Source organism: Rhincodon typus, chromosome 30 (genome assembly GCF_021869965.1).
Source record: "Rhincodon typus isolate 14 chromosome 30, sRhiTyp1.1, whole genome shotgun sequence".
In the NCBI taxonomy this organism is placed as follows: domain Eukaryota; kingdom Metazoa; phylum Chordata; class Chondrichthyes; order Orectolobiformes; family Rhincodontidae; genus Rhincodon; species Rhincodon typus.
This window is the reverse complement of record NC_063361.1, coordinates 12,984,528-13,010,995: the sequence shown is the minus strand read 5'-3', so window position 1 is coordinate 13,010,995 and position 26,468 is coordinate 12,984,528. Positions and strand designations below refer to the sequence as shown.

Below are 26,468 nucleotides of genomic sequence, written 5' to 3'. Positions count from 1 at the left end.
TCAGGGAAATAATACTTGACAATAGCAGAGCAGCTTTTTGAATACATCCAATCATTAATGTGTTCCTTCCAAAATGTGAGTTCTGTTCATTTTGGTAAGTGAAAATAAAATTGGATGTTGAGGTAAATTGTGAGAAATAATCATATGTTGGCTATATGAGAGTTTTGGATGTCCTGTAAGTTGCCAAGGTGGTATGGTAAATCACTGAAGAAAATTGTAGATATTTTCCAATTAACTGGTTTCTGAGTTGTTATTACACACCTTGGAGAAGGTGGGGCTTGAACTCGGGCCTTCTGGCTCAGAGATAGGGACAATACCACTGCAGCATAAGGAAATCTGTATGTTGGCTTTCCAACAAGGGAGTTACAGCTAAAGGACCAGGAAGTCTTACGGCAATTGTACAAAAATTTACTATGACCACATTTGGCGTACCATATGCAGTTTTGGTCCAAGCATCTAAGGAAGGAAATGCTTGTCTTAGGATGTCTATAACAAAGATGTTATCCTATGAGGAGACATTGAGTAGAATGGGCCATTTTTAGACGTCTAGGAGCATGTGAAACGGTCTCATCCGTATTGACAGCTCTTGACTTTGGACGTTGCGAGGCTTTTTCTAACTAGAGAATCTAGAATCACGGGGCTTGGCCTCTGCTTTAGGGTTGGGGGGGGGGGTTGCGTTACGTCTGTTTCTCTCTCCACAGATGCTGAATTTCCCTGCGCGAGTTGCGGCTCTGTGTTAAGTGACGAGTCAAACGGGAGGATTGTCAGTAATAAGCCAGCACTTCCCGATTGATTGTTCCTGAGATCAAAGGAAGCCCGCACGCCTTAGCTCCACCTTCCTTGACCCTCGTCGCTTGTCTCTAAGTCGCCGGGATCCGAAACGTCAGCCTCTCTGCTCCTATGATGCTGCTTGGCCTGCTGTGTTCATCCAGCCCTGCACCTTGTTGTCTCTACTGGTTATGTTCGTGCGAGCGTCACAAAGGAAACCCCTCCTCTTGAAACTGGCTATCTCAGTTTGCAAGAAACTCCGCTTCCTGGAAACATCACTGTCACATTTTAACAGGCGCTCTGTACAAGAGGATTGGTCGGAGGAACCTTCCATTGCCAGTATATGTGTGTGTGTGTGTGTGTCTGTTCTTTCTCTCTCCTTCTCCCTCTTTCGGTCGCCGCCGTCTCACACAGACGCCCGTTTTGAATACGGGTAAGTAAATTATACCTGCTCCGGGGGAGACCGGGAGAAAGTGGAGATTTGTCAATGGTTTTTAAAAATTAAAAAGGATTTTCACCCGAATTTTAGCTGTTTGGTTTTGCTCGGCTGATAAAGGTATTTGTAGATCTAGGAATAAATCCTTGGCTGATTTGATTCTAGAAGGTCAGTTCCCAGAACAGTGGGTGTGGGAAGATGTTTAAAGTTTCTGTCTTCAGGGTGAACAGAATTCCTGAATTGACGTGACAATTACAATGATTCCGCGATGATACCGTTTAAATCTCCCCATTCATCTAAAGCTTTTTTTTAACAAATGACATAAGTTAGTGGATTATTTTAGTGAATTAGCGAATGTTTCTGGCTCGCTTCCATCAGTCTAATTGTGCCTTACTGTTTATCACAAAGAAATGACAAGCTTGAAGAGAACTGCAATGTCAACAGCGAATTTTGAAGGGCAGACTGCGCAGATGTTCCCCGCGCGGCAAAAAGCCAGTTCCTGGTTTTCAAATATTCTTCAAAAAAAGCCTTCCCTCGAATCCGCGTTGCAAGGGTGTTCCAACGCTAGAATTAGGCTGTTGATTCGATGCTGAGTGGAGTCAGTCACAGAATCCCTACAGTATCGAAACAGACTATTCGGCCTATATAGTCCACACCAACCCTTCGAAGGGCATTCCACCCAGACCCACCTCCCCTAAAATCCTGGCTAATCCACCTAACCTGTACATCTCTGGACTGCGAGAGGAAACCCGAGCACCCAGACGAAACCCACGGGAGAATGTGCAAACTCCACACAGACAGTCGCTCGAGGGTAGTATCGAACCCAGGTCCTTGGAGCTGTGAGACAGCAGTTCTAACCACTGAACCACCGTGCAATCTTTGCGTTGTAGCTGTCAATCATTCTCCAATCCCAGCACCCTTTCACACTAAACCCCCACCTTACTCAAGACAGCTGTAGGATAATTCTTCAAAAATCCATGTCACATCATTCAGGATACAACACTATTGAGATGTGCATCTGAGTAGGCGCTGCACAAAGGCTGGCCAGCGGGTGTCACTAAATGAAGTGATGGAAAATTTAGCAACACTGGTGATTCTTTCTACAGATGTTAAATAGCCAGTGTTCTGTATTCCTTTTATTACTGATGTGCAATCGAATTAAAACAAATGAATTTAACTCAATCTATGATTATCTTTTCACAATCTTAAAGTTCTAATTTCTTCATGACATCTTATTTGCTGTGGTTTTTATGGCACTCTGCAACATTCATTATTGTGACTGCTTTTAGCTGAACTTCCTCAGATATACAGAATGGCAGACAGGGATTGATGAAAAGCTAAATTCTCTCTCAGTTTTCTCCAGTTAAATAATTAAACATGGAACTAACATGTTACTACACAGCAATACCGTTCAAGTTTGGTGGTCAAACATGCATCTGGCTGATGAGATTGAGCTTCAAACAGCCAGTTCACTTCTGAAGATTTTTATATCCTTTTATTTGAATAAAGCATGTAGAATAACAGCTATTACTAAGGAGTTCAAAATAGGAGAAATGCTTAATTTGCCAATAATGTTCGCCCCCGCGGATTATTGCCATGAAGTTCCCTTATCTGAAATGGTAAGTAACTGCATCTTCTCAATAAAGCTGATAACAACATTGCTAAGAAATTGTTCGCAAGGTCAATCACTCCAAGGTTTGGTAATACGCCACTGACTCAGCAATTTTGTTTATGAAGGGTGGATTGACTGGAACAGTCCAACTTGTGTATATTTCTCTAATCTCTAGCAATTTATTTCCAATAACATAGGGAGCTGTGCTCTAGGTGGATATGTTACTGTATAATTTCGAGCAGTTCACTAAATGTCGACACAGGAAGAGACAAGGACAAGATTCTGAGGAGAGAATGTAGGAAGGTAAACAGGAATTTAAAAAGGAAGTCCTCAAGGATGGTATTATCTGGATTACTCCCAGTGCCACAAGCTAGTGAGGGTAGGAATAGGAGAACAGAGCAGATGAACGCGTGGCTGAGGAGCTGGTGCAGGGGAGAAGGATTCACATTTTTTGGATCATTGGAATGTCTTCTGGAGTAGAAGTGACCTGTATAAGAAGGATAGACATGAAATGGAAGGGGACTAATGTACTGGAGAGGTGATTTGCTAGTGCTACTCTGGAGGATTTAAACTAGTAAGGGGGTGGTGGACTCAGGGAGATGGTGGGGAAAGAGAGCAGTCTGAGACTGATACAGTTGGGAAAAGGAATAAGTTAAACAGACAGGGCAAGCAGGAACAAAGCAGAGAACGAGGTAGAACTGATAAATTAGACTGCATTTATTTTGATGCAAGAGGCCTAATAGGGAAGGCAAAAGAACTGAGGGCACGGTTAGGAACATGGGACTGGGATATTATAGCAGTCACAGAGACTTGGATCAGGGATGGACAGGACTGGCAGCTTAATGTTCCAGGGTATAGATTCTATAGGAAGGATAGAAAAGTGGGGGCGGGCCAAGAGAGGAGGGGGTGTGGCGTTTTTTGATTAAGTATAACATTACTGCTTAAGGAGGATATTCCTTGGAATACATCCAGGGAAGTTATTTGAGTGGAACTGAGAAATAAGAAAGGGATGATCACCTTATTGGGATTGTACTATAGATCCCCCAATAGTCAGTTGGAAATTGAGAAACAAATGTTTAAGGAGGTCTCAGTTATCTCTGAGAATAGGGTAGTTATGGTAGGGAGTCTTAATTTTCCAAACATAGACTGGGACTGCCATAGTGTCAAGGGCTTGGATGGAGAGGAATTTGTTAAGTGTGCACAAGAAAATTTTGTGATTCAGTATGTGGATATTCCTACTAGAGAAGGTGCAAAACTTGACATACTGTTGGGGAAATAAGGCAGAGCACGTGACTGATGAGTCACTGGGGGAGCACTTTGGGGCCAGTGACCATAATTCTATCAGTTTTAAAATAGTGCTTGAAAAGGATAGACCAGACCTAAAAGTTAAAGTTCTAAATTGGAGGAAGGCCAATTTTGATAGTATTAGGCAAGAACTTTCAAAAGTTGATCGGGAGTGGATTTTCGCAGGTAAAGGGACGGCTGGAAAATGGGAAACATTCAAAAATGAGATAGTGAGAGTAGAGAAATAGTATGTTCCTGTTAAGCTGAAGGGCAAGATAGGTAGGTGTAGGGAATGGTGCAAGACTAGAGAAATTGAGGTTTTGATCAAAAATAAGAAGGAAGCATATGTCAGGTATAGACAGCAAGGATCGACTGAATCCTTAGAGTATAGTAGGAGTATATTTAAGAGGGAAATCAGGAGGACAAAAAGGGGACATGAAATAGCTTTGGCAAATAGGGTTAAAGAAAATCCAAAGGGATTCTATAAAGACACTAAGGAGAAAATGGTAAATAGGGAGAGAGTAGGGCCCCTTAAAGAAATGGGCCAAATGTTGGCAAATGGGACTAGATTTATTTAGGATATCTGGTCGGCATGGACAAGTTGGATCAAAGGATCTGTTTCTGTGCTGTATATCTCTCTAACTCTATGACTCTAAATGTCAATTAGAATTGCAGTGCATACCTTTCTTCCATAGAAAGGGAAGAGCCCATGGAATTTTTGGTTTTAAAAAAAGCTTAAATGTCCACATATGGCATAATAGATGAAGTATTCAGCACTGCTGAAAAAAAGATGTTGATCAAAGCTTTTTGTCTTGCACCCATCTGAACAATTTGCAAGAAACACCATTGTAAAGGTTAAAAAGCATTTTATCCAGTGTGAGAAGAGAATGCTGATTGTTTAGCAAGTGTATTCTGATTAATAAAGGTGTTAACATAGAGAATCCAACAGTTACAGAGTCATACAGCACTGAAACAAACGCTTCAGACCAGCTCTTCTATGCTGACCAAATTTCCCAAATAGTCTCACTTGCCTATGTTTGGCCCATATCCCTCTAAACCTTTCCTGTCCATGTACGTTTCCCAATGTCTTTTAAATATTATAACTGTACCCACTTCTGCTGAGAGTTCATTCCACATACAAGCTATCCTCTGTGTGAAAAAGTTGCCCCTCAGGCCCCTTTAAAAATCTTTCTGTTCTCACTGTATGTTGACTGACAGTTAACTACCAAGCTTTCTTTAAATATAAACCAGCCAAGTTGACTCTTGAATAGTCATGACATTGCCCTGAGAAGTGGACCAGTGAATGACTGCCAGTTATTTTGTTGAAACATGTTCAGTTTGTACACATTCTTTCTGTCTCCAAAGAACAGGGCCCTGTATAATATATGTAGCTTCCAGTATAAGCAAGTGTGCCACAGTGTGAGCCTGACTGATTATCTTAATTAGATTGTCAGCATAATACTTAACACAGTCAGGATTATGTAGCAAATGTTATCAAAATGCATAATGTGATATTGGCCACCACATTTTAAGTTTTGCAAGTGCACATTGGTTGGCACATTGGCATCAGACTGGCAGTGAAGTTTGTATCCCATGTTGTTCATTTATGTGATAGGCAGAACACCATTTTGACTGGACAACAGCATACAGTTATTGATGAATACCACTTGCATTGCTACTGCATAGTAGCAGCACAAACAATCATCTTCACTTGTTTCTCAAACGTTTGAGATATCTTGCCATTTGAGGGTAATCTGACTGGGCATTTACCAACGTAACACATGACAACAACCTATCAATACAGCATTAACTGTCTCACAAACCATTAAAACTCAAAAAATACTAAAGAACTGTGAAAATCAGAAACAAGAACAGAAACAGGACCAAAATTGATGGCATTTCGTCCATTCAGAAGTTTGTCTGGCATACTGTAAGAAATAATTTGATTGAAAGAGCCATTATCCTGCAACATGGCTTTGTGGGTGTAGGAAAGGAGAAGATGTTTCCACTGACAGTTATATCAGTGACTTGAGAATGCAGATTGAAGCTAATTGGCGAAAGGATCTGGAGGAAAATGAAGCAAAAAGAAAGTGTTTATTCTATAAGTTGTTATGTTCTGGAATGCACTACCTGAAAAGGATTGAATAAACAGATTTAATAGTGGTGTTCAAAAAAAGTTTATGTATACTTTAAATAGAAAGGGAAACAATAGGCATATTAATTTCAATGAACAGCCCTCAAAGAGCTGGCACAATTATTATGGGCAGAACCGACTCTTGCACCATAAGATCCTATGTTGATGATTTTGCAACCTATTCTGGAAATGGAACTTTCAATGCTGAACTTGAGGTTTGACAGAAACAAAATCAGAAATTGCTGGAAAAACTCAGCAGTCTGAACTCCACTTCTGAAGAAAGGTCACTGGACCTGAAACGTTAACTCTGATTTCGCTCCACAGACGCTGCCAGACCTGCTGAATGGCGGATTATGTGGACATTAGTACTTTCCCCAAACATTAATATATGACTCAAAACATTTTCTGTGATGAGCCATAACAGGGGTGCTGTTTGTGGTATGAATACTTTTGAAGAGGAATAAAGCCACAAGAATTGGAAAATTATCAGTTTGAAATTTTTTGTAATCCATTCAAACATACAAAAAAGTCAGTGTTGGTATTGAAGAAAATTTTGCACGTCAAATGTTGGTTCCTTCCTCTTTTAAACATTGATGGACTAAGCCAGTGTTCATTCATTTTATGTCATTATTTTATTTTGTGCTTTAAAGTCCGAGATGAATTGATAAATAGATTAATTGACAGGCAGCTTTAACAAAAAGGTAGGTTATGAAATGTAGAAGTTGGTTAACATTGACTTTGACCTGAAGAGAGTTTTTCTTCTGGCCGCAGGCAATTGTTTCAGAATACTGTTGTGCTGCAGATTGTTTTGAGACTACTATGTGATGGACCAACGGCAGACCTAAGTAGCAGTGACTTGCACTGAAGTCTACTTCTCAGTCAGATGATTTTTAGTATTTGGATGATTGTCCTCACCGAGCATTAAAAAGGTTAAAACACTTCCAGGTTATCCAATGAATTGTTGTTCTTCCACATGGTTATAGATCCCAAATAGTCTGTGAAGGCTATGCTATATCTCTTACCTATAAAGAATGAGAAATACAGGCACATTATGCATCTTTAGTTGGTTAAACCAATGATATTTTGGATGATCATTGATAAAAAGTGATGGTATAAAAGCACTGTTAATATCTTTTGTAAGAAGGTTTCACCATAGAATTAAAATTGATGATCTGTGATGGATGGCACCTCTGAAAATAAACAAAAAATCACCAGTCAATTCCTTCTAAATTTTTTTTGTTTTTTTTTGTAACAATTCACATTATTGCTACAGCAAGATTACTGCGCTTGCTCAAAAAAAAGCAGAGAACACAAGGGAGAGGCAAAGAGGTAGCCATCCAGCCAAGTCTGAAAGAATAGCTACAGAGGTTGGAGCTCAGACAATCAGTAAAGTTTCAGTGTGCTTGTCAGTTGGAGATGGGGAGCTGGGGGCCTCCTTGCTATCTGATCACAGGATTAAATGTCAGGTGGTCACAGGGAACAAAGCACTCACTCATGTTGATCTGACGTGAGTAATAATTGACACATGATCACTTGAAACATTCTTACCTCAACAGTTCTAAATTATGCCATTCAGCTCCCACAGGACCTTCAAGCATTCTATGGGAGGATGATGGTTACTATAGAAATCATAAAATCCCTACAGTGTGGAAGCAGGCAATTCAGCCCATTGAGTCTACACAAACCCTCCGAAGAGTGTCCCACCCATGCCTCCCTCTACCACCTCCCCTCCCCGATCCCTGTAACCCTGCATATCCCATGGCTAACCCACCTAGCCTGCACATCCCTGAATACTATGGACAATTTAGCATGGCCAGTCCACCTAACCTGCACATCTTTGGACTGTGGGAGGAAACAGGAAAACCCAGAGGAAACCCATGCAGACAGTCACCTGAGGGTGGAATCAAACCTGGGTCCTTGGTGCTATGAGGCAGTAGTACTAACCAATGAGCCACCCTGCCACCCAACTCTTATATCATGCCATGTCTGAAGCATTCCTGATTACAGTTGTGTTATCGCCTTGCTTTCACTGTAAAGTTTGACCCAATGAAATTGTTAAAATTAAATAGCAAAAGCTATGTTAACATCATTGTAATTGACCAGTTAACCATGTTGAAACTGACAAGGTTTCTCTTCCAAGGGAGCTCGTCATCCACAACCCAATGCATTGCAGTTGAATGTAAAGATTGGCTCTGCCATATCAGAATGATGGAAAATTTCTTATGCTTCAACCCCCACCTTCTCTGCTCACTCCCATACATTCAATCACATCAATATTTGCCCCAAGCTGCCACTGAGAAAGGGGAACATCCGTTTGATATGTTGCCTTGATCAAAGTCATCATAAATTCCCTGTGGCACATATTTCCATTTCACATGAAGAGCATAGAAATGCCATCAGGTTGTAATTTCAATGCCAACTCAGCTGATTACATGACACTTAAGCTACTTTCTTTGAGTTCTTTAATAAAGGGCTTTTAGTACTCAGTAAATGACCCAGTTCTGGTATGTTAAGCTTGCTTATTCTTTCAAGCAATGCATTGTATAATATTAGTACTAGCTCGATTTAGTGTTTAGAATCCAAAAAAGCAAGTTATTATACTAATCCAACTCAAGTCAGTTATTTTGAGCCACAGTTGCTGAATTTTGTTTAACAGCAATACGAAACAAATTCAGACCTGGCAGATTGGTTTTAATGCAATCGAAGTCTCTTGTTCATGATGCATCAGTGACTGAGGAAAATAGATATGGTGCTGGAAGCTCCCGACAAAGGAATAATCTTGATATGTATCTTCAGTTCTTGATTGTTTTTACAATTGAAAATCTTCCAGAACAACATTTTCATTGCTTATTGTTGTGTTGAGTCATTAGTACATAGGTTTGTGATGCAAAGTGATGTCAACAGCATGGGTTCAATTCCCTCACTTGCTGAGGTTACCATGAAGGAATCTCCTTCTCAACATCTCCCCTCAGGGTGACTCTCGGGTCAAGCCATCCCCAGTCATCTCTCTCCAATGAGAGAGGAGCCCTATGGTCTGATGGGACTATGATGACTTTACCTTTCATACTCCACTTAAAGCATGTTGTGCCATTATTGCCTCTTCCTGCCCTGCTCCCACATCTCTTAATTACTTTCCCCTTGACAGATGCATCAAGCTGTTCTTTAATTGCTATTTCTTTCAACCACTCCATTCTTTCCACTCTTAAAGATTAACTCCTAAATTATTTCTTTAATCTGTTCGCTGCGATTATATATTTACATTGCATCATTCTAGACTCACACACAAGTAGAATCAGTTTTTCTAAATCTATCCTCTTGAACTCCATAAATTTAAAGTGCTGCCTCAGTTCTCCATCAGTAAGTATTCATTTCCCCAGAGGAATGATCTCCAACCTCTTAACCATCTCTGATAATTGTGTCCTCCAAATTCTACTAACATTCTTGTAAATCTTTTAAATATTTTCTCAAGTTCTTCAATATCCTTTCTGCAGTAATAGATACCAGAACTCTGTATAAAACTCCACAGGGGGTCTAAACAAAGTTATTAACAGTACTTTTCCGCTTTTGAATTTTATTCTTCTGGAAATAAACATCAGTACTTTGGCCATTCTTATAGCCATATCAACGTTGTTATTTCTTTTAACAATTTATGCTTAGGTATCTCAGATCTCTCTGCTCCTCTACCACATTTACCTTCTTACCGGCTAAAGAACAAGTAACCCTCTTACTTTCACAGGAGGAGTAAGTTATTTTGTGATAATTAAAAGAATATATTTTCTTTTTAAACCACCAATTCATCTTTCAGCTGTAAAAGGCTTTTCTCTTCTTGTGTGGTTCTAAGCCTTCTTTCAGTCACGTGTGCTGTCATTTTCCATGGAAACAGCATTTTCTAGCAAGCAGCGTCACTCCTTTTTGAAACAGAACACAAATACATTAAGAAAGACCAGTGTTGGGCTAACACTTCAAAACTGGGTCACCAATTTTTAAAATCCATGAAAGAACAGCGGTGGTTGTAATTATCAGGTTACTTGTGACAATCCTATGGCTTTAAGAGGTGTATTTTGTTCTGTTTCTTTTTGAAGATAGGTTTTAAGACAGAAGTACCGAGCAGTCTGTGCAGTCACTAGACTAAACAGTTTGTGAGGCCGAGGTTTTTTTTTAATAACTTGGAACAATAGAAGCAGCCTGAATGGGTGTGGTCAGGCTCTCACAGAACCAGGATTTTTAGTTTTTTTGGTTTCTCAGTAGCAGTTGCTGCTGGCTTCTTGAAGATGTAGAAGCTCTTTCTTCCTCTCTCAGTTCTGGGTGTTCTCTTCTTGCTGCCGGAGTTGCATGTGAGACAATCTGTTTTTCTGAATTTGCCTTTGTCAAGGGGCTGTTTATGGGATGCCACTCTGTTAGTATGGTTAATTAGTAACAGTTACTGTATCTATTATTTGGTTAAACATTTCAATAGAGTTACAGCTAAGCCAATTCTTTTCTTTTTTTTCTTGTATTTTAAATATAGTGTATGAATAAAGTGGGTTTTGCCTAGATCAGTCAAATTGCATCTGGAACACAACACCTTCCCCTTAAAATAAGAAAAGGTTAGGGTCTAGACCATCTTCTTAATATATTTTGAAGGGGTTGGCCTGGTCCATTAGATGCTGCACCAATGACCAAGGAGAAGGTGAAATTTATTGCAGCTCTAGATGTATGTCTTGTTGCTAATAGTAGTTGTCACATTAATTATGATGGTCAATTGCTCATTAGGAATTGATCAACTCTGTGTATTAATTTATTTCAAACAGTAAAACAAATTATAAGTTATAAGACTTTACAGCAATCCAACTGATTCCAGTGTCTGTAGCTTGCAAACCCAAGCAGGCAGATTTTCAATCTTGTACACATACCCAGCACATGGAATCCTTGAAGATGAATTACCTTTAAGAAAATGTACATATACAATATTAACCCCAGCCCTCTTTTCAAAAGAGCTGTTTATAATAACAAGTGAGCCTTTGGATAAATACTTTGCTAATGTAGTGATTGGGACCTCATTGGGGTTGTTGACCTGGGCCAATCAAGAACCTCACAGTCAATGAGGTCCACCTGGTCCGAATCGCCACACTGATGCATCCAGATTTGGGATGATATCGCCTGGAAGTGTTGTGGACTTCCGCTGTCATCAGTGTTATTATCTGTCACTGCTGTTTGTGTTGTCATGATTTTTTAAAATGGATTATAGTTGCTCTTCCAGAATGTGTTTATTGCCAAGCTTTGCTCTAGATTAGCCACTTATTTACCTTGTTTCTCATGCTGTTTTGAATGGTTCATATCTTGACAGTTAATGGTTTATTTGTTAAGAGTTTCTAGCATATTTTGAAGCTTCTGGTTTTACCATGAATAGTTTGAATTCCATTCAAGTTTTGGTCTTCTGTTTGGTCCAATACATTTTTTCTCATTTGTAACCTGCTCTAAAAACTATACAGCCTCTTAACTTTCCTTACTTTTTGTTTTCTTTGAAGCCTGGAACTCTCCTACCTGCTACGTCAGTCGTCAATTAGTTTCGTCTATATCTTGCTGGAGTGTTCCCACTAAAGTATTGTTGCTGATATTTATTTATGAAAAGACTGTCTCATGAGTGATTTTCAGCTTGTTGTTTGGGCAATGCATCTTTACCATTGTAGGTTTGTTGTTTTCCCCAATGATTTTTTTTTCTTTGCTGTCAAGCCAATATTTCAGTCAATGTTCCTGCTGAGCCTGAGCTAACTTACCTACAGGTTTCTTTCTGTAAACTGGCAATATTTTCATTGGATTGATGATTCAAAACTTGTAGTTCCACCTGCTTGCTTTATTTCTCTTGCCTTGCTTTGTTCATTTTTGTGAGTTGAGCAGAGGTGTCTCCCAAAGATCTGATCATCAAGATGGTGTTCTCAAGTTTGGATTAATCCTGTGTTAGTTCAGACCATTCCTCTTGAACTTTCATTTCTCTCTTCAAATCAGAGTTGAGATTTTTGCTCCACTAATTCAAGAGGAAGTGAAATGTTAGTTCTTCTTTCTCATTTAGATTAGCACGAGTTTCCTGAATGGTGTGCTGCAGTTTCTGTCTCTGATGTCTTACTGATTCCATGGCCTATTACTAGTCAGAGGTCACACATGTTGGTTTACTGCAATTGTTGATCCAGCAGTCTCTACAATGTAGAACACCTGTGACATTTGGGTGGTTTGACTGTACATTCCAGTATGAATGATCCTATACATGGAACTAATGAACCCTTACATGCTGTAAGTTTTACCCTTTATAGATATTGTCATGGCTTTTCATGTCTGAAAATATATGTTGTTTAGAATTCGCAGTTGTAATATATGGGAACTTGTGCCTATATCAATTTAAGTTAATAATAAAAAGTCATTAGTTTTCTGAGAACAGTTAATTTGAATTTTTGCCAACAGTTCAGATGGTGTGATGACATTGATATCTTCCATAAGATTGACAGTGTGATACATGTACACACCACTCTTTGTCACCTCGTGTGTTTTCAGATTCTAGTTTGTTGATCACTTCATGTATGTATATCTGGTGAGACGCCAGATGGTCTTTACTGTATATTGAAGATAGTCCTCGCGCATGGTCTGTTTGGGTTGGTACATGGCTTTTTGTAGCTGCATCAGCCTTTTCTCAAGTGTACTGCCTCTGCCAATGTCTTTTCTGCCACGTATCTTGCAAAATTGATTAAAAGCTGGGCACTTCCATGGTACATACAAAAGTCCACAACTTCCACATGTTGCTGCGTTTGAGAGTTCCAGTGATTGTGTCAAGCATTGGGTTTGTACTTAGTGACTTGTAAGCTTTGTCCTGTGAGGATTGCTTCACATTTGTGTTCTTCCTTTACTAGCTCTTTGATATTATAATGATTCAGTTTTACTGGCAAATCTTTCTGAAATGCATCCATTGGAATGGATGCGATCACCAATTTGCCAATTTTGCTTGCTAGCTCGCCATCCAAAAGATCACATCATGACTTTTCTTGCATCTGCTCACTAAAGTGGACAATGGATTCAGTAGTCTTCTGTCTAAATGACATGAGTTTTAGTCAATTAATGTGGAAGTCTAATCTGATTCTGAATTGATCTTCTAATGTGGTCCATATCTTCTGGGGTGTCTTAACTCTTCAGCTGTTAATCCTGATCTATTAGAAGTTTGGAGACTTTCATTGCTGATTGGTAGGCAAATCTTAATAGTTGGTTTATTTTCAGTACTGGACACAAGTGAATTTAGACACCATGGATCTATACCAAATTGAAACATTTTAAATTCTGTTAGGAGGTCTGCTGTGTCCCAATTTAAACCAGGGAATTTAGTGGGCATTACAAGGATACAAATGCAAGTGAGATAATGAAGATGGGATACTGATGTTAGGGAGACAGTTGCTGATGGGCATGACCTCTGCAGGCTGGCTGTTTTGAATGGCTTTGGAAGAGGTGAGCAGAAGTGAAAAGTTCAGCTGGTTGAAAAAAAGGCCCAGAGAAAACAGAGGGCAATGAACCATAGATGCTATCAGTCCACTGTGTTTCTCTTCAACAAATGTGGCAAAGGCTGAGCCACACCAGGTGATGTTAGACACTGGGTTGACCGTGGAGCTGTATCAGCCTCACTATCATTCTCGATCTTCCTGCTTGACAAACTTGAGGACAAATCAGATTAATAGTGAAGGGTGAGTGGGATCTACTGCAGACAAAGTCATAGAAAGCAGAGTTTTGGAGGAGCTGAAATTTATGAAGAGTGGAGGTAATATGCCCACCAGGAATTATTGTCATGGTCATATCACAAGGTTACAAAAGGCATGGATAAGAGTTTCCACACAGGTAGGTTGTGGTAGTGTCAGAGGTGGGTGATATTATTGAGATAGAAGTGGATGGCCATTATTGTGGTGGGGATAATATGGTTTTGAATTTCAACTTAAGATCATATGAATGCTAAAGCCCTAAACGATCGAGTTCAGCCTGATTTTTTGTGTCGTAGCTACATTAGGAAGCAGTAGGTTGATGGGCTATTCTGAGAAGTCCAAGACTGGTACAAGAGAAAGCTGTAGCCAGTGAGAGCTAGCAGCAGGAAAGTAGGAAGGCAGGGAGAGAATACTGTTGGGCTGGAAAGGATTTGGAAGGTAAGGTACTGAAGAGGAATTAATGAAATGTGGCATGGTGGGAGATGAGAAGGAGAAGACATGGGAGAGAAACTATCAAAAAGGTGAGCATAAAGAAGAACTCCCTTACTTTTTATAATAATCTCTTGATCAATTTGATATTTGGTACACTTGCTACCTTATTATTACAGTAAAATTCAACAATAATTAACTAACTAACTTGGCTAAATCAACAAGTGCACCAATCACTAGAGTACACCACGAAGCACAGCTCAAATTCAAACAAAGGTCTTTTGTTCTTCATAAGTCTGTATCTGCTGATTTAGTGGGTGAAGATATGTCAGTCAATATGTGGCTGTCTTAATTTGCAACTTTCCATTGTATTCTGTCATCTTTTCCTGTCTCAATTGATGTCCGCTTGTCTCATTCTCTTTGTTTATGGAGAACATCAGTGATCTAATGAATACATGCCCATACTGATCTTTGGCTAATGATCCATGACTGCCTGAGATGACCCTGTGTTGTAGAGGTTGAGGATAGTGATGACCTTCGTAATCCCAGAGACAGCAATGAGGACAAATAACTGTGGCTTCAGGCCTTTCAGCAGGGATGACTGTAATGCTCTTCTGAAGCAAGTGTCTTCAAAGGGGTCCTGACATGACCTGTGCTGTCAATATATTCTTAAGGAGAAGGAGTAGGTGGTACCTTACTTTCCTTAGTTTGAACTAGTTTTGATGTTTCTCCTCCTCCCTTACAGTATTAAACATAGGTTTGATCCTAGGGCGAAACCTTACCTACAATACAATAGCTGTAGATGGCAGTCAACAAAGCTGGATTCTTGGCATTTGCCATAAATTGGAATGCCCTCCATTTTAAAACAAAAATCTGCTTCTGGATATCACAATATCATATGTTTTACTGTAGTCTATTTATGATCATGTTTCAGCAGATGGTATTTGGAAGTTGTGCATCATTTTACAACTATGAGGTTTATAATATGTCTTGAGATTGTGTCTTTAACTTGAAGTAAAATGAAGGGAAGTGACCTGTTCTGAAATCTGGCTGAGACTAAGCCTGGATGATTTGATTGTTCGAAATTGAAGGTAGCTGAATTTGTTTTACTAGGAAATAGGTACAAGGTGTTTACATTTGGAGTGCAACCTCTGTGCTAACTGTGGATAGAATAAGAGTCCTCAAGGTCACAGAAAATTGTTACAAATGTCAGGTTGCAAGCAGTTATGCCTTACACTGTCCATTTAGTTTCAAGCAAAGAGAATTGGACTCTCAATGATAGCTAATCAATATTTCTATTTGGATATAAGGCCCATGTGTTTCATGTTGCCTTGGAGATGGGCCTTAAGAGGGGAATAGTCTACAATACTCCTGAATCTCTCAGAAAACAGGAGTCTGTCAGAATTTTAAAAAAGGGAGAACTGCTTTTTGAAGTAAGATGCTGTCATTCAGAAATGTGAATGGGAGCACACACTGATATTTAAAAGACTGAATAAATGGGGATTAAGATGTACAAGCCAGGTACTAGAGGAAGCATTTTGAGGGGGCGTATGGTCAGGAACCTCACTGTGAAAGACAGTTTTAAGATTAAAAGTTCCCAGGCAGAGAAAGAAAAAGAAGAGGTAAACCATTTTATGCTTAAAAATTACCTTGGGCTGGTTTCAGGAGGACTGAATATCTTGATAAAGGATAGCAGAAGATATATCTGTGAAGTGTATTTAAGGTTGTGCTAAAAGAAAGAGGAATGTTGTGTTTTATTGGTTTACTGTATAAATTGCCTACATAAATATTATTTAGTCAATAGTGTTTTAGATTTTTGTTACATAAAAATCCTCAAATGTGGCATCTTTCCAATTATTAACTGAAAGTTTTGTAATTTTTTTAGAAGTTATTGGTCACCAGGAAGATTAGAATAACCTTTACTTAAAGCACAGGACTGGTTCTATCTCACCTATTTACAAAATGTCAACTTTTCTCTATATATATACCTATAAATAAAATGCTTGAGCCGAAAATTCCTCCCTTGGGGCGCCATCAATAATCCAGATGCAAATTTTCTTCATTTTTCTAAAGCTTCACTCAAACTTACTTTTCATGTCCTCAAACACAAAATCTGCCTTGACCAATGCAATTAGGTAGTGATTTAGAAAGGTTTTTTTGTAATTGAATTAAAAAATATTGATATATTTAAATGATAGCCCAGTGCACATTTATTAATACAATGGGCCACAAAAACAAAGCTAAATAACGTGGGGACCCAGTCGCGTGAGTAACCTGATTTTAAATAACAGAAAATTAGTTTAAAATAATTCTATAGGACCATTTACTAAATATGTTGGTTCAAAATAGTCATTTTCTTAAAATTATACATTTACAAATTTAAAACTTGTCTATTAGTGCCTGTCTGTATAAAATTAATTTTAAGAAGCCCCTTGAGGATCCATGAGTGAATAGAATTAGGGGGGTTGTAATGGTGATTAATTCACTCGGAGAATGGGGCTAGTTTTGTGGTTTGAATCAGCTTTTGGCACTAAGTTTTTTTTTAACAAAATACTGCAAAAGATAACAAATTTGTTTTACGCTGATGATACTTTGCACTTAAAATTCAGTAACTCCAATTTCAGTGAGGGAAGCAGCACACCCCAGCAGAAAGATTTAGCCTTGTGCACAAGCTGACTTGCATGTTTAATTATGTAATAATAACTGCACTTTAAAAAGATTAACTCACCTGAAACACTTTGAGACCTTCCTAAGACATATGCATTTTGTAAAAATGCTTTTCTTTCTTGGTAAGATACAGATTGACTTGAGAACATACTACAATCCTAGATGAAAAATGCAGCTGGAAAATAGTACCCATTTTACATTAATCCTATATAGTAACATAGTCCCAACCATAACTTAGAATGACTTGATCTCCCATGATATTGCTCAAAGTTACCAAAGGAATCTTCTTTAGATCCGCATCTATCAAATTAGGTGCTAAGCCAATTATTGCAAAACACTTTCCACTCCCGTTGAATAACTTACAATCAGTGAACTATGGCAACAGCAAGGATGTTAACAGGGGTAAATAAATACAGGCCTAAAGTAAAGGGAAGAGCTTAAAATTATACTTTTTTATTAAAGTGTTAGAGACTGTTTCCTTTGGTTTCTTCCCAGATAAAGGGGATAAAACTGAAGTGCAAACAAATGAAAATAAAATTGTGACAATTCTGCAATTCTGCACTGGCCTCATCAGATCAAACCAACATTCTTCCCAATTACTTAATTGAAAGACAGAGCTTTCAAATAACTGGTTTCCTTATGATTTATAGAACTGTAATTACATATTGAAGGTCGTGGCAATAAGAAGGAATTGTAACCAATTTGTTTCAGCTAAAGGCTAGGTTATTGATCATATCATTTTTGTTTACCTGGACAGCTTTCTTTTAAAAAGAATTTCCCAAAATAATAACTATTTGGAGCTGCAAGACAAAAATATGGCACTTCTAAATAAAATGCTGGGTCAATTGACAAATGTCCCTGGAAGAATGCATAACTTACGGACATGACCGAAAAAAAATTGTATTGAATTTATGCTGTAATGGAGAAGAAAATAACTATGAACTGTTGTGTTTTGACGTCTTTTACAAAATATTGTCAGTAAATCACCTATAAAATAAAGTAGCTTAATGTGCATAGAATTGAGACAATTTAACCAATCATGGTTCTTTTTACTTTTTTGAAAAAAAACTCATAATAAAACAAGAACAGCAATTTGTTGTCTCAGCTATATTATAAACAAATGCAGCCATAAAGCCTATTCATGAATCCAAGGAATTATGTAGAATTGTTATATAGCAACACCACTCCAATTTTATTTAGAGCGTGATTTTTTTTTGTCCGAACAAACAGTTGAAACTGTAGGGTACAGCACAGAGATTAGTATTTTATATTCACGATAGAACATGGCTCTAACTCCTCTAAATTTGATTTTTTTTTAGACTTTTTTCATGTTAATGCAATCCAACTGGAAAAGACTGGAAATCAAACTGAAATGTTGAGGATCTACATGCTAGCCCGGAGCCACTTGTTGCTGATGCACAGACTGGGGGCATCATTTCTGTTTTGGATATAGCCAATGATCTGGGCACACTCAGAATCATGCTAGTTTTTCAAAGTGAATTTGTAGCTTAGATTTACACTCCACATCATTAGCATGACACAAACATTGACATCTTCCATGAATTAATATAATTAGAATTTTAGATGGTAATTTTAATTTTTGTTACATCTTAAAAATATTCCTTGTATTTAAGAATGAAAACCTGGTGCTGTTTTATTAAGGCAGACCAAGTAGTGTTTACTACAAAAATTATGTTTAATAAGTGTCTATTTGGCAAGCACTCAGTAACCTCACTTTAAGGAACTAAAAATAAATTTTTGTGTTGTTAAATGTGATTGTAGATTAAATTGCAAATTGCAAGAGCCACAATTAGAATTTGCTCCCACTGTCAATAAGAAAAAACAAAAATAATTAAATGTAAACCTTATTATAGCTTTCTGGATTATTGGGTAATATAGCTATTGTTTTCAATATCCACTCCATACTCCATTTCCAATTGTTGGTTTCATCCCTCTCCCCGGCAGCTGTTTGACAACCTTCGAGTCATGTTTAACTACAAATATCAGCATTAAGACTGCATGCTTCCACTTCCATAACATTGCTCAACTTTAGACCCTGCCTCAGCTCATCTGCTGCTAAAACAAAACACTCATTGATGACTATTTCAGTACACTCCTGGCTAGTCTCCAACATGCTACAATTCATAAATGTGAGCTTATCCAAAATAATGCTGCTTGTTTCTTAATTCATACCAAGTACAATTCATCTGTTATACATACCACATGTGTTAACCTACATTATTTAGCTTGTGGTTAAGCAATGCCTTGACTTTAAAATTCTCATTCTTGTTTCAAATCTCTCCAAAGCCTCACTCTTTCTTATCTCTAAAGCCCTCTGTCCAAGAATTCTTCAAGGCAGGTATTTTCATCAACTTGTACACAGATGTGGTGACACACCTCTGGAATAAGTGGGACTTGAACCTGGGCCTCCTGGTTCAAAGGTAGGGATATTACCAATGTGCCACAAGCACCCAGTCATTAAAGACACCTTGGATCCTATAATCCTGGCCTCTTGAGCATTTCTGTTTTTAATTTCTGCACCATTAGTGGCTGCCTCTGTCTCTGTCCTAAACTCTGGAGTTCCCTTCCTACACTTATTCACCTCTTTACCTCACTTCCTCCTTCATAAACTGATATCAGATGAAATCAAAATCATTGTATGTCTAATTAGGCAGAGGCAGCAAAGGACTTCCAGAGATTTACAAAGGTTTTATTGAAAATATAGAGTGTAGTGCAAATATTAGCTTCCACCTTTCCCTGTGCAGGAACTAATACCCACTGAGGGAAAAACTCTGTTCTTAAATACAAAAGTGTAATGACTGTTACCTGCTGTCAATGGTACAGTGGTAGTGTTCCTACCTCTGAACCAGGAGACCTGGGTTCAAATTTCACCTGCTCCAGAGGCAACATCTTTGAACTGGTTGATTCAGAAAATATCTATTTAAGCCTTAAAGGATCCTGGATTTCTGATTGTGACACAAGACTACTTAAAATCTTCCTGCTTGACCAAACTTTTGATTATCTGACCTAATAGTTCACATGGCTTAATGTCATACCTTTATAATGCTCCTGTGAAGTGACATGGGCTATATAATTTATATATGTAAAAAATATATAAAGGTCATTGTTGTTTTATTTTTCTACCCTCTGCATTTTTAAATTTGTAATAGTTACTGTGTTTTGAACTAGATTAAATTTCAGAACTTGAAAAATTTTTAAGGCAAATGGTCATTTTTTAAAATCACAGATTGGGTGGGAAAGTGTAATGTTTAGAATGACGGCCTATGAGATCCTTGATTGAGGGTGTAACCTGGCAATCAGGGAGCTCTGGCTAATAGATATAAACAGGAAATTCAGAGAGTCTCTTCATTCCAGGGACTGGCTTTGAGCTGGCTGGTTAGAGCCCATGTATTGTGCACAAGTAAATAAGGGTGACTTTGTGATCGGATACCAGCCTATGTGCAGTCATTTCAGAAAGGCAATCAAGAAAGATTTGTCACAAAAATATGTTTCCTTTGTTAATTTTTGCCTCTGCTATGTCCCTTGTACTAAAATGTTGATACTGCTCACTTGCCACAAACAGTTACAAGAGGACTGGATGATGATATGTTGGCAGAACAATGTACCATTGTTTCAATGTGCCAGACCAGTTAAAAATTGCTGAAAATAATGTGATATGTGGATGCAGTTTGATAGTATCAGAATCAACCGTTTTATTGATTGGGCTATTACCCCTAGGTCTTTTCTCTTTACTCAGATGCATGTGAATGATTCCTTGACATAATTTGAAGAGCAAGGATATTTACCAGAAAAATATTTACCTATCAACCAACAAGACCAAACAGATTGACCTATTGCTTGTGCAAATTAGCTCCCTACGTTTGTTGGCAATAAACAATACTAAGGCGTACTTAAACATAAATTTATTGCCTGCAAACAACATTGGAACTTCCATAGTAGGAAAATGGCACTGCCTAAATTCAAGGTCTTCATTGTTTCTTGCATTTGTTTCATAATCAAGGTCAGTAAATGGGTACCATGACCCAGCACCACTGACACAACACATGATAATAGTCTTTTGACATTCTCTTAACGTATTTAATGCAGTCTTTTTTATCTGTTTTGCAGGAGCATTTTACCTGTTATCTGGTAACTCTACACCATAATAATGAAAAAGTTTCTGATTGTATTTGATTTTGATGAAACCATCATTCAACACAACTCTGATCATGTCATCCTGAAATGTAATCCTGACCAAAATCTTCCAGAAGAATTGCTGCAACCTCCTGAGGATGGACATTGGACTGAGTATACGAGCAAGATCCTCCAGTACCTGTGTGAAAAGGGTGTCAAGGAAGAAAGCATGAGAAAGATTCTAGCTGAAACCCCACTAACTAAAGAGATGTTAACCCTATTTCAGTTTCTGAGAGAGTCTTCAGATTTATTTGAATGCATTATTATCTCTGATGCCAACACCTTTTTTATCAATAGCATTCTTCAAGCAAATGACCTAAGCAATGTATTCCAGAAAATATACACAAATCCTGCATGCCGTGACAACGAAAATACGATTGTGATAAATCCTTACCATTCCCACATGTGTCAGCAGTGCCCCATCAACATGTGCAAAAGACAGATCTTGCACGATCACTTGGTAGAACGCACTGACGAGGAAGTTGAATATGAGAAGATCTTCTATGTTGGTGATGGCAACAATGACTTCTGCCCTTCTGTAGTCTTGACGGCAACAGATGTTGTCTTTCCAAGGAAGAACTATCCTTTGCATCGGTTGGTCTCTGAGATCAAAATGACAGAACCCGCTGCATTTCAAGCTGAAGTGGTTCCATGGGAGTCTGCAGAAGATATATTGCTTTTCCTTCAAGATTGCACAGGGAAATAGTGCCACTCACAGTTTCCCAAAAGATCTTCAAGAAGAATTTCAATTTTCTAGTAACAAATGCTTTTTGAGAAGAAACAGAGTAAATCCGATAGTAAAAGTGCATGATTTTAATGCTTACTGAAATAATTTAACTGTAATTCTAGCTTAGGCCCTAACATTTATTTTCCACACCCAATATTGCTAATTACATTGTGTACAATAACTTTTGTGACCAACACTAAATGTGGATTGCCTTTGAAACTAATGTACCTGTTCTTGTTATATGTAGATTACTGGGAGCTGTTTTTCTAATTAATTGTGGAGGGAGATTGTATCAGGACATGGTGGTATTGTGTTAAGGATATGTCATGGGACTTTCAAACCTGAAGGAACTTTTTTTTAGTAATTTGAGCTACTTAAAAAAAACAACACAATCTAGAGCACGTATATGTATTCAGCTTTAATCTGTACGCACCTATTCACCATAGATTAATATAGCCATCCTATATCAGTGTTTGGTAATTAGTATAACCTTTCCAGAGTGTGGAGTATTGGATTCCTTGTTTGAATGGGATCTTTTGCAAAATGTTTTGAGACAGAGGATGCCATTCAGTCCATCATATCTGTGTCAGCATAAAAGACCTGTTCAGCCTCACCCTATTTTCCAGCTTTCAGTCCATAGCCTGGCAGTTTACAGGATTTCAGGTGCATGTCCAAGTACTTTTTAGATGCTACAAGAGGTTCGAATTAGGTTTATTGTCACATGTACTCATAGAAAGTTTACAACTCGCCATTTATGGTGTCTTCTTAGGTACTACGGTACCTAGATGCAGAATCCTGGGTACAAAGCAGAAAAACATTACACACTTTTCACTGTACTCCTACTTTTGTTCTTGAGTACACGTGACAATAAAATCAAAATGTTAAATATTACAGTTCTTCTTACTAAAAAGTAGAAAAACAAAGAAACACAGTTAAAAGTTCAACACCACAGTCCATAAGCGTCTGGCCGTTGTGGCTTGCATTCCTCACAAGGGCTCGACCTTTTCCTACATGCCCCCTACATTTAAGTCTAAGTCATTGTTATGTAGAGAATTAAAAGGACCTAGTTCTGTGCCCTGCTGAAAACAGTTTACCAGTCACAAAAAAACATTTGGCTGCTTCAAATCTAGTTTTGTTAAATGTTAATCTAAATAAGTACTAGACTTGATAATGACATGTATGACATTCAATTGTATTACAACAGAAATAAATAGACAGTATAAGAAAATTTTCAATTTTTTATCATTTGTACTGCTGAAAGCTTACCGATGTGTCATATGGAAAAGAAACAATTAGATAATTCTGCGGCTTCAAAAGAAATTAACTGAGAAATTCTGCAAAACCTTTATGAAAAATGCTAAAATCAGAGAACATAACACCTGCAAATTGCATTGGAAAGGAGATATTACTAATAAATTATTTAAAGAACATGAACTGAACTGTGCTGCTACTACTCTGGTGTCAGCACATTGTCTATATCGTTTACGCTAGATTTGAACTCGACGTATGAAAATGTCTCGAATTTTACTGATGTCTCCTACTAATTTACAAAATAAAACCATTGGTCAAAGTTCAGATATTAAAATAGTTTTTCTCTTTAACTGCAGCTGTAAATTATAGTACTTAAATACATATCCTACAGGAATTGATATAGTTTAAGTTAATTAAAATGGCTATTTCTCCAGATATGCAGAGCACTACATTGTCAGACACAAGAGGTACACTGCAGGGTGAAAATGTGTGAATGCAACAAGAATAACATTGTTAGTTTGAAGTAGTCGCAATTATGTTTCAGCCTTCTTTGGCAGTGGGTCTTAATATCTTGAAATACATTATACTGCTATTATTCATCTGATACCCTATGTTACTCATTAGTTACTGAGGTGCAAAATTTATCACTGTAAGTTGGACAGTAGTGCACTGGTCGAGCTTTTTAACCCTCTGTCCAATTTTCTTTTCCGCATTCCGAAGAGGGGAGAGAGATAAATTGATAACATTTGAGAAATTAATAAAGGAAACCCCTCCACAGATATGCCTATTTTAAATAAAACCATACATAGTTACAATGGTAATCTGACCGTTGTGGGCAAACAATGTTGGTATGGAAACCTATATTTGAGACCTTTCATTTCTGAGAGGCAGATGCATCCAAGTCTAGCCAAGCACAATGAACTTCAATTCGAGCAAAGTTAACATAATTCAGATCCCTCGTGTCTTAATTTTTTTAGGGTCTATGCTTTGTTCTGACATAGTTTAACACCTTTTAGAAACATGGATATATCTTGTATCATCTTTTCAAATATCCATCAGCTCACAGGACTGAGCTTCAGAGAAACACATTGTAAGTGAAATGATTTATTTAGTTTTGTCATACTAACCAAAACAGCGCCTGAAGCTGTGATCTTTGTGTTTTGAAGGTTTACTTTTCTGGGGAAGGCCTGCACAGTCATTTGAGAGTAATGTGGAAGTGGCCCCAGTGCAATTAGAACCTGCTCTGGGATAATGGTCCTGAATGTAAAACTAGAGCGTGTCATTCCCCTACATCTCAGGAAGCAGCAGAGATAATTTGGTTCGAGTTACATGACATATTTATTTCTTGATTAAATTGTTTTATTGTTGATTTGTCAGGTTTATTTATTGACCATAGTGATAAACAAGTTTAAGTATTAGGATTTTTAATTCAAGGAATTACTTCTGTGACTCAAGGGAGCAAACTGTGCCAATACAAGTTTTACCTCTGACAATGATGGAGAAAAGAATATGAGAATTTTGTTCCTGTTGCAGAATTTTATTTTGTTACCCTCCTACCCTACCGAACTTCTTGATTTGTTCCAGAGATACCTCAAGGAAATGAGTGCTAAAGTATGACACAGCTGCTGACATTATTATGTTATCCACTATTCTTGTCTTTGGGCACATCAAGAAGAAAAACAAGCCCACTAAATGCTAAAATGCAAAAGAGTACTGCACTAAATTGTCCCTGTAGAGTCGGATGTAGTGGGCTGAAGGCTTAACTACCAATGATGGGGTAGGGGAGGAGAGCAGAATGCACAAGAGGCGATTATTATATTCCCTCACTTGGGAATTCACAATTTGTAGTCCAACAGTTTTGTATTTTTTGCTATATATGTAAACCTCCCAATCAGATGACTATATTTTAACACACTTGGTGTCATGCTATGATTACAAGTTGTAGTTAAATAGGATCTCTTATGATCTATGTCTGAGTTTCCTTAGGAGACTTAGAAGATGGAGTTTAATTTGGATAAATGCGAGGTACTGCATTTTCATAAAGCAAATGAGGGCAGGACTTATACAATTAAAAGTAGGGCCTTGGGTAGTGTTGAAGAACAGAAGGACCTAGGGGTTCAGGTATATAATTCTTTAAAGTTTGTGTCACATATAGATGTGGTGGTTAAGAAGGCATTTAGCAAACCTGTCTTCATTGCTCAGACCTTTGGGTATAGAAGTTGGGACATTATGTTGAGGTTGTGCAGGACATTGGTGAGACTTCTTCTGGAGTACTGTGTACAGTTCTGGTCGCCCTGTTGTAGGATGGATATTATTAAGCTAGAGAGGGTTCAGAGGAGATTTATCAGGATGTTGCAGAGTATGGAAGGTTTGAGTTGTAAGAAGATGCTGGATAGGCTGGGACTTTTTTCACGAGAGCATAGGAGGTTGGGGGGTGACTTTTATAGAGATGAATAAAATCATGAGTATAGATAAGATGAATGGCAGGTGTCTTTTCCCTTGGGTGGAGGATTTCAAGACGAAAGGGCATATTTTTAAGGTGATAGGAGAAAGCCTTAAAAAACAAGAGGGGCAACTTTTCACGTAGAGAGTGGTTCATGTGGAATGAACTTCCAGAGGAAGTGGCAGGTGCAGCTACGCTTACAATATTTAAAAAACATTTAGATAAGTACATGAATAAGAAATGTTTGGGGGGGATATAGGCCAAGCGCAGGCAGGTGGGACTAGTTATGGTCAACATGGACTGGTTGGATCAAAGGGTCTGTTTCCATGCTATATGACTCTGAGACCAATGAATAGCTGAAACCCTTGTTTTAAAAATCCCTGAGATGAAGTGCAGGTACAAATTTATTAAAGATTCCCTATTTGATTATGACAGAGAGCTAACACCTGATTACATTTGAAGGCCAGTATAGATAATGGAGTACTTCCCTCACACTGCCTAAATGACACTTGCTTCCACTTCCTGGCTTCTCTGAATCTTAGAATGCACTGAAAGGGCAAGATAGCCAACAAACAACATGCAATGTATTTGCAGAAATGTGTTTTTTTTATTTCTTGGAGGAAAATTTGTTTTGCTTGTCAATGCACTGTCTACTAGTTTGAGGGGGCTTGGGTCCATCTTGTTCTGGTAAGAAAACAAATTGAAGTGGTGGTTATGCCAAAACATGCATTTTGTTTCCAGGAAATTGAGCCAATTTCAACTCCTATTCAGTGAATCTCAGCAGAGGCAGTGCAATCAAACCAAAATGCAACTT

At 38.1% G+C, this 26,468-nt stretch overlaps 1 protein-coding gene and 1 long non-coding RNA gene across 3 annotated transcripts in view; one reads left to right on the top strand and one right to left on the bottom strand.

Moving 5' to 3' along the window:
* Positions 1 to 725: 725 nt before the first annotated feature.
* On the top strand, positions 726 to 21,939 carry LOC109926898 (phosphoethanolamine/phosphocholine phosphatase-like). 2 transcript variants are annotated; one of them, XR_007265207.1, is made up of 2 exons: positions 726 to 1,201; positions 1,613 to 2,387. XR_007265207.1 is itself a non-coding variant. In XM_020526761.2 (2 exons), exon 2 carries the CDS (start codon positions 21,208 to 21,210, stop codon positions 21,937 to 21,939), a length of 732 nt encoding a protein of 243 aa, XP_020382350.1. In that variant the 5' UTR covers positions 726 to 1,201; positions 21,168 to 21,207. The 2 variants fall into 2 exon arrangements, 1 of the variants encoding a protein (XP_020382350.1); XM_020526761.2 differs by lacking the exon at positions 1,613 to 2,387 and adding an exon at positions 21,168 to 21,939.
* The window catches only part of LOC125486568, a 20,590-nt gene continuing 15,097 nt past the window's right edge, over positions 20,976 to 26,468 (bottom strand). The window contains exons 2-3 of the long non-coding RNA XR_007265208.1: positions 21,628 to 22,755; positions 20,976 to 21,372 (exon numbers count right to left, since the gene is read on the bottom strand). This is a non-coding gene — a long non-coding RNA (uncharacterized LOC125486568). The remainder of the gene's footprint in view (positions 21,373 to 21,627; positions 22,756 to 26,468) is intronic.

What these genes read in the sequence shown, in the direction of transcription:
- LOC109926898 (XM_020526761.2), top strand. Translation starts at nt 21,208, where the DNA reads ATGAAAAAGTTTCTGATTGTATTTGATTTTGATGAAACCATCATTCAA.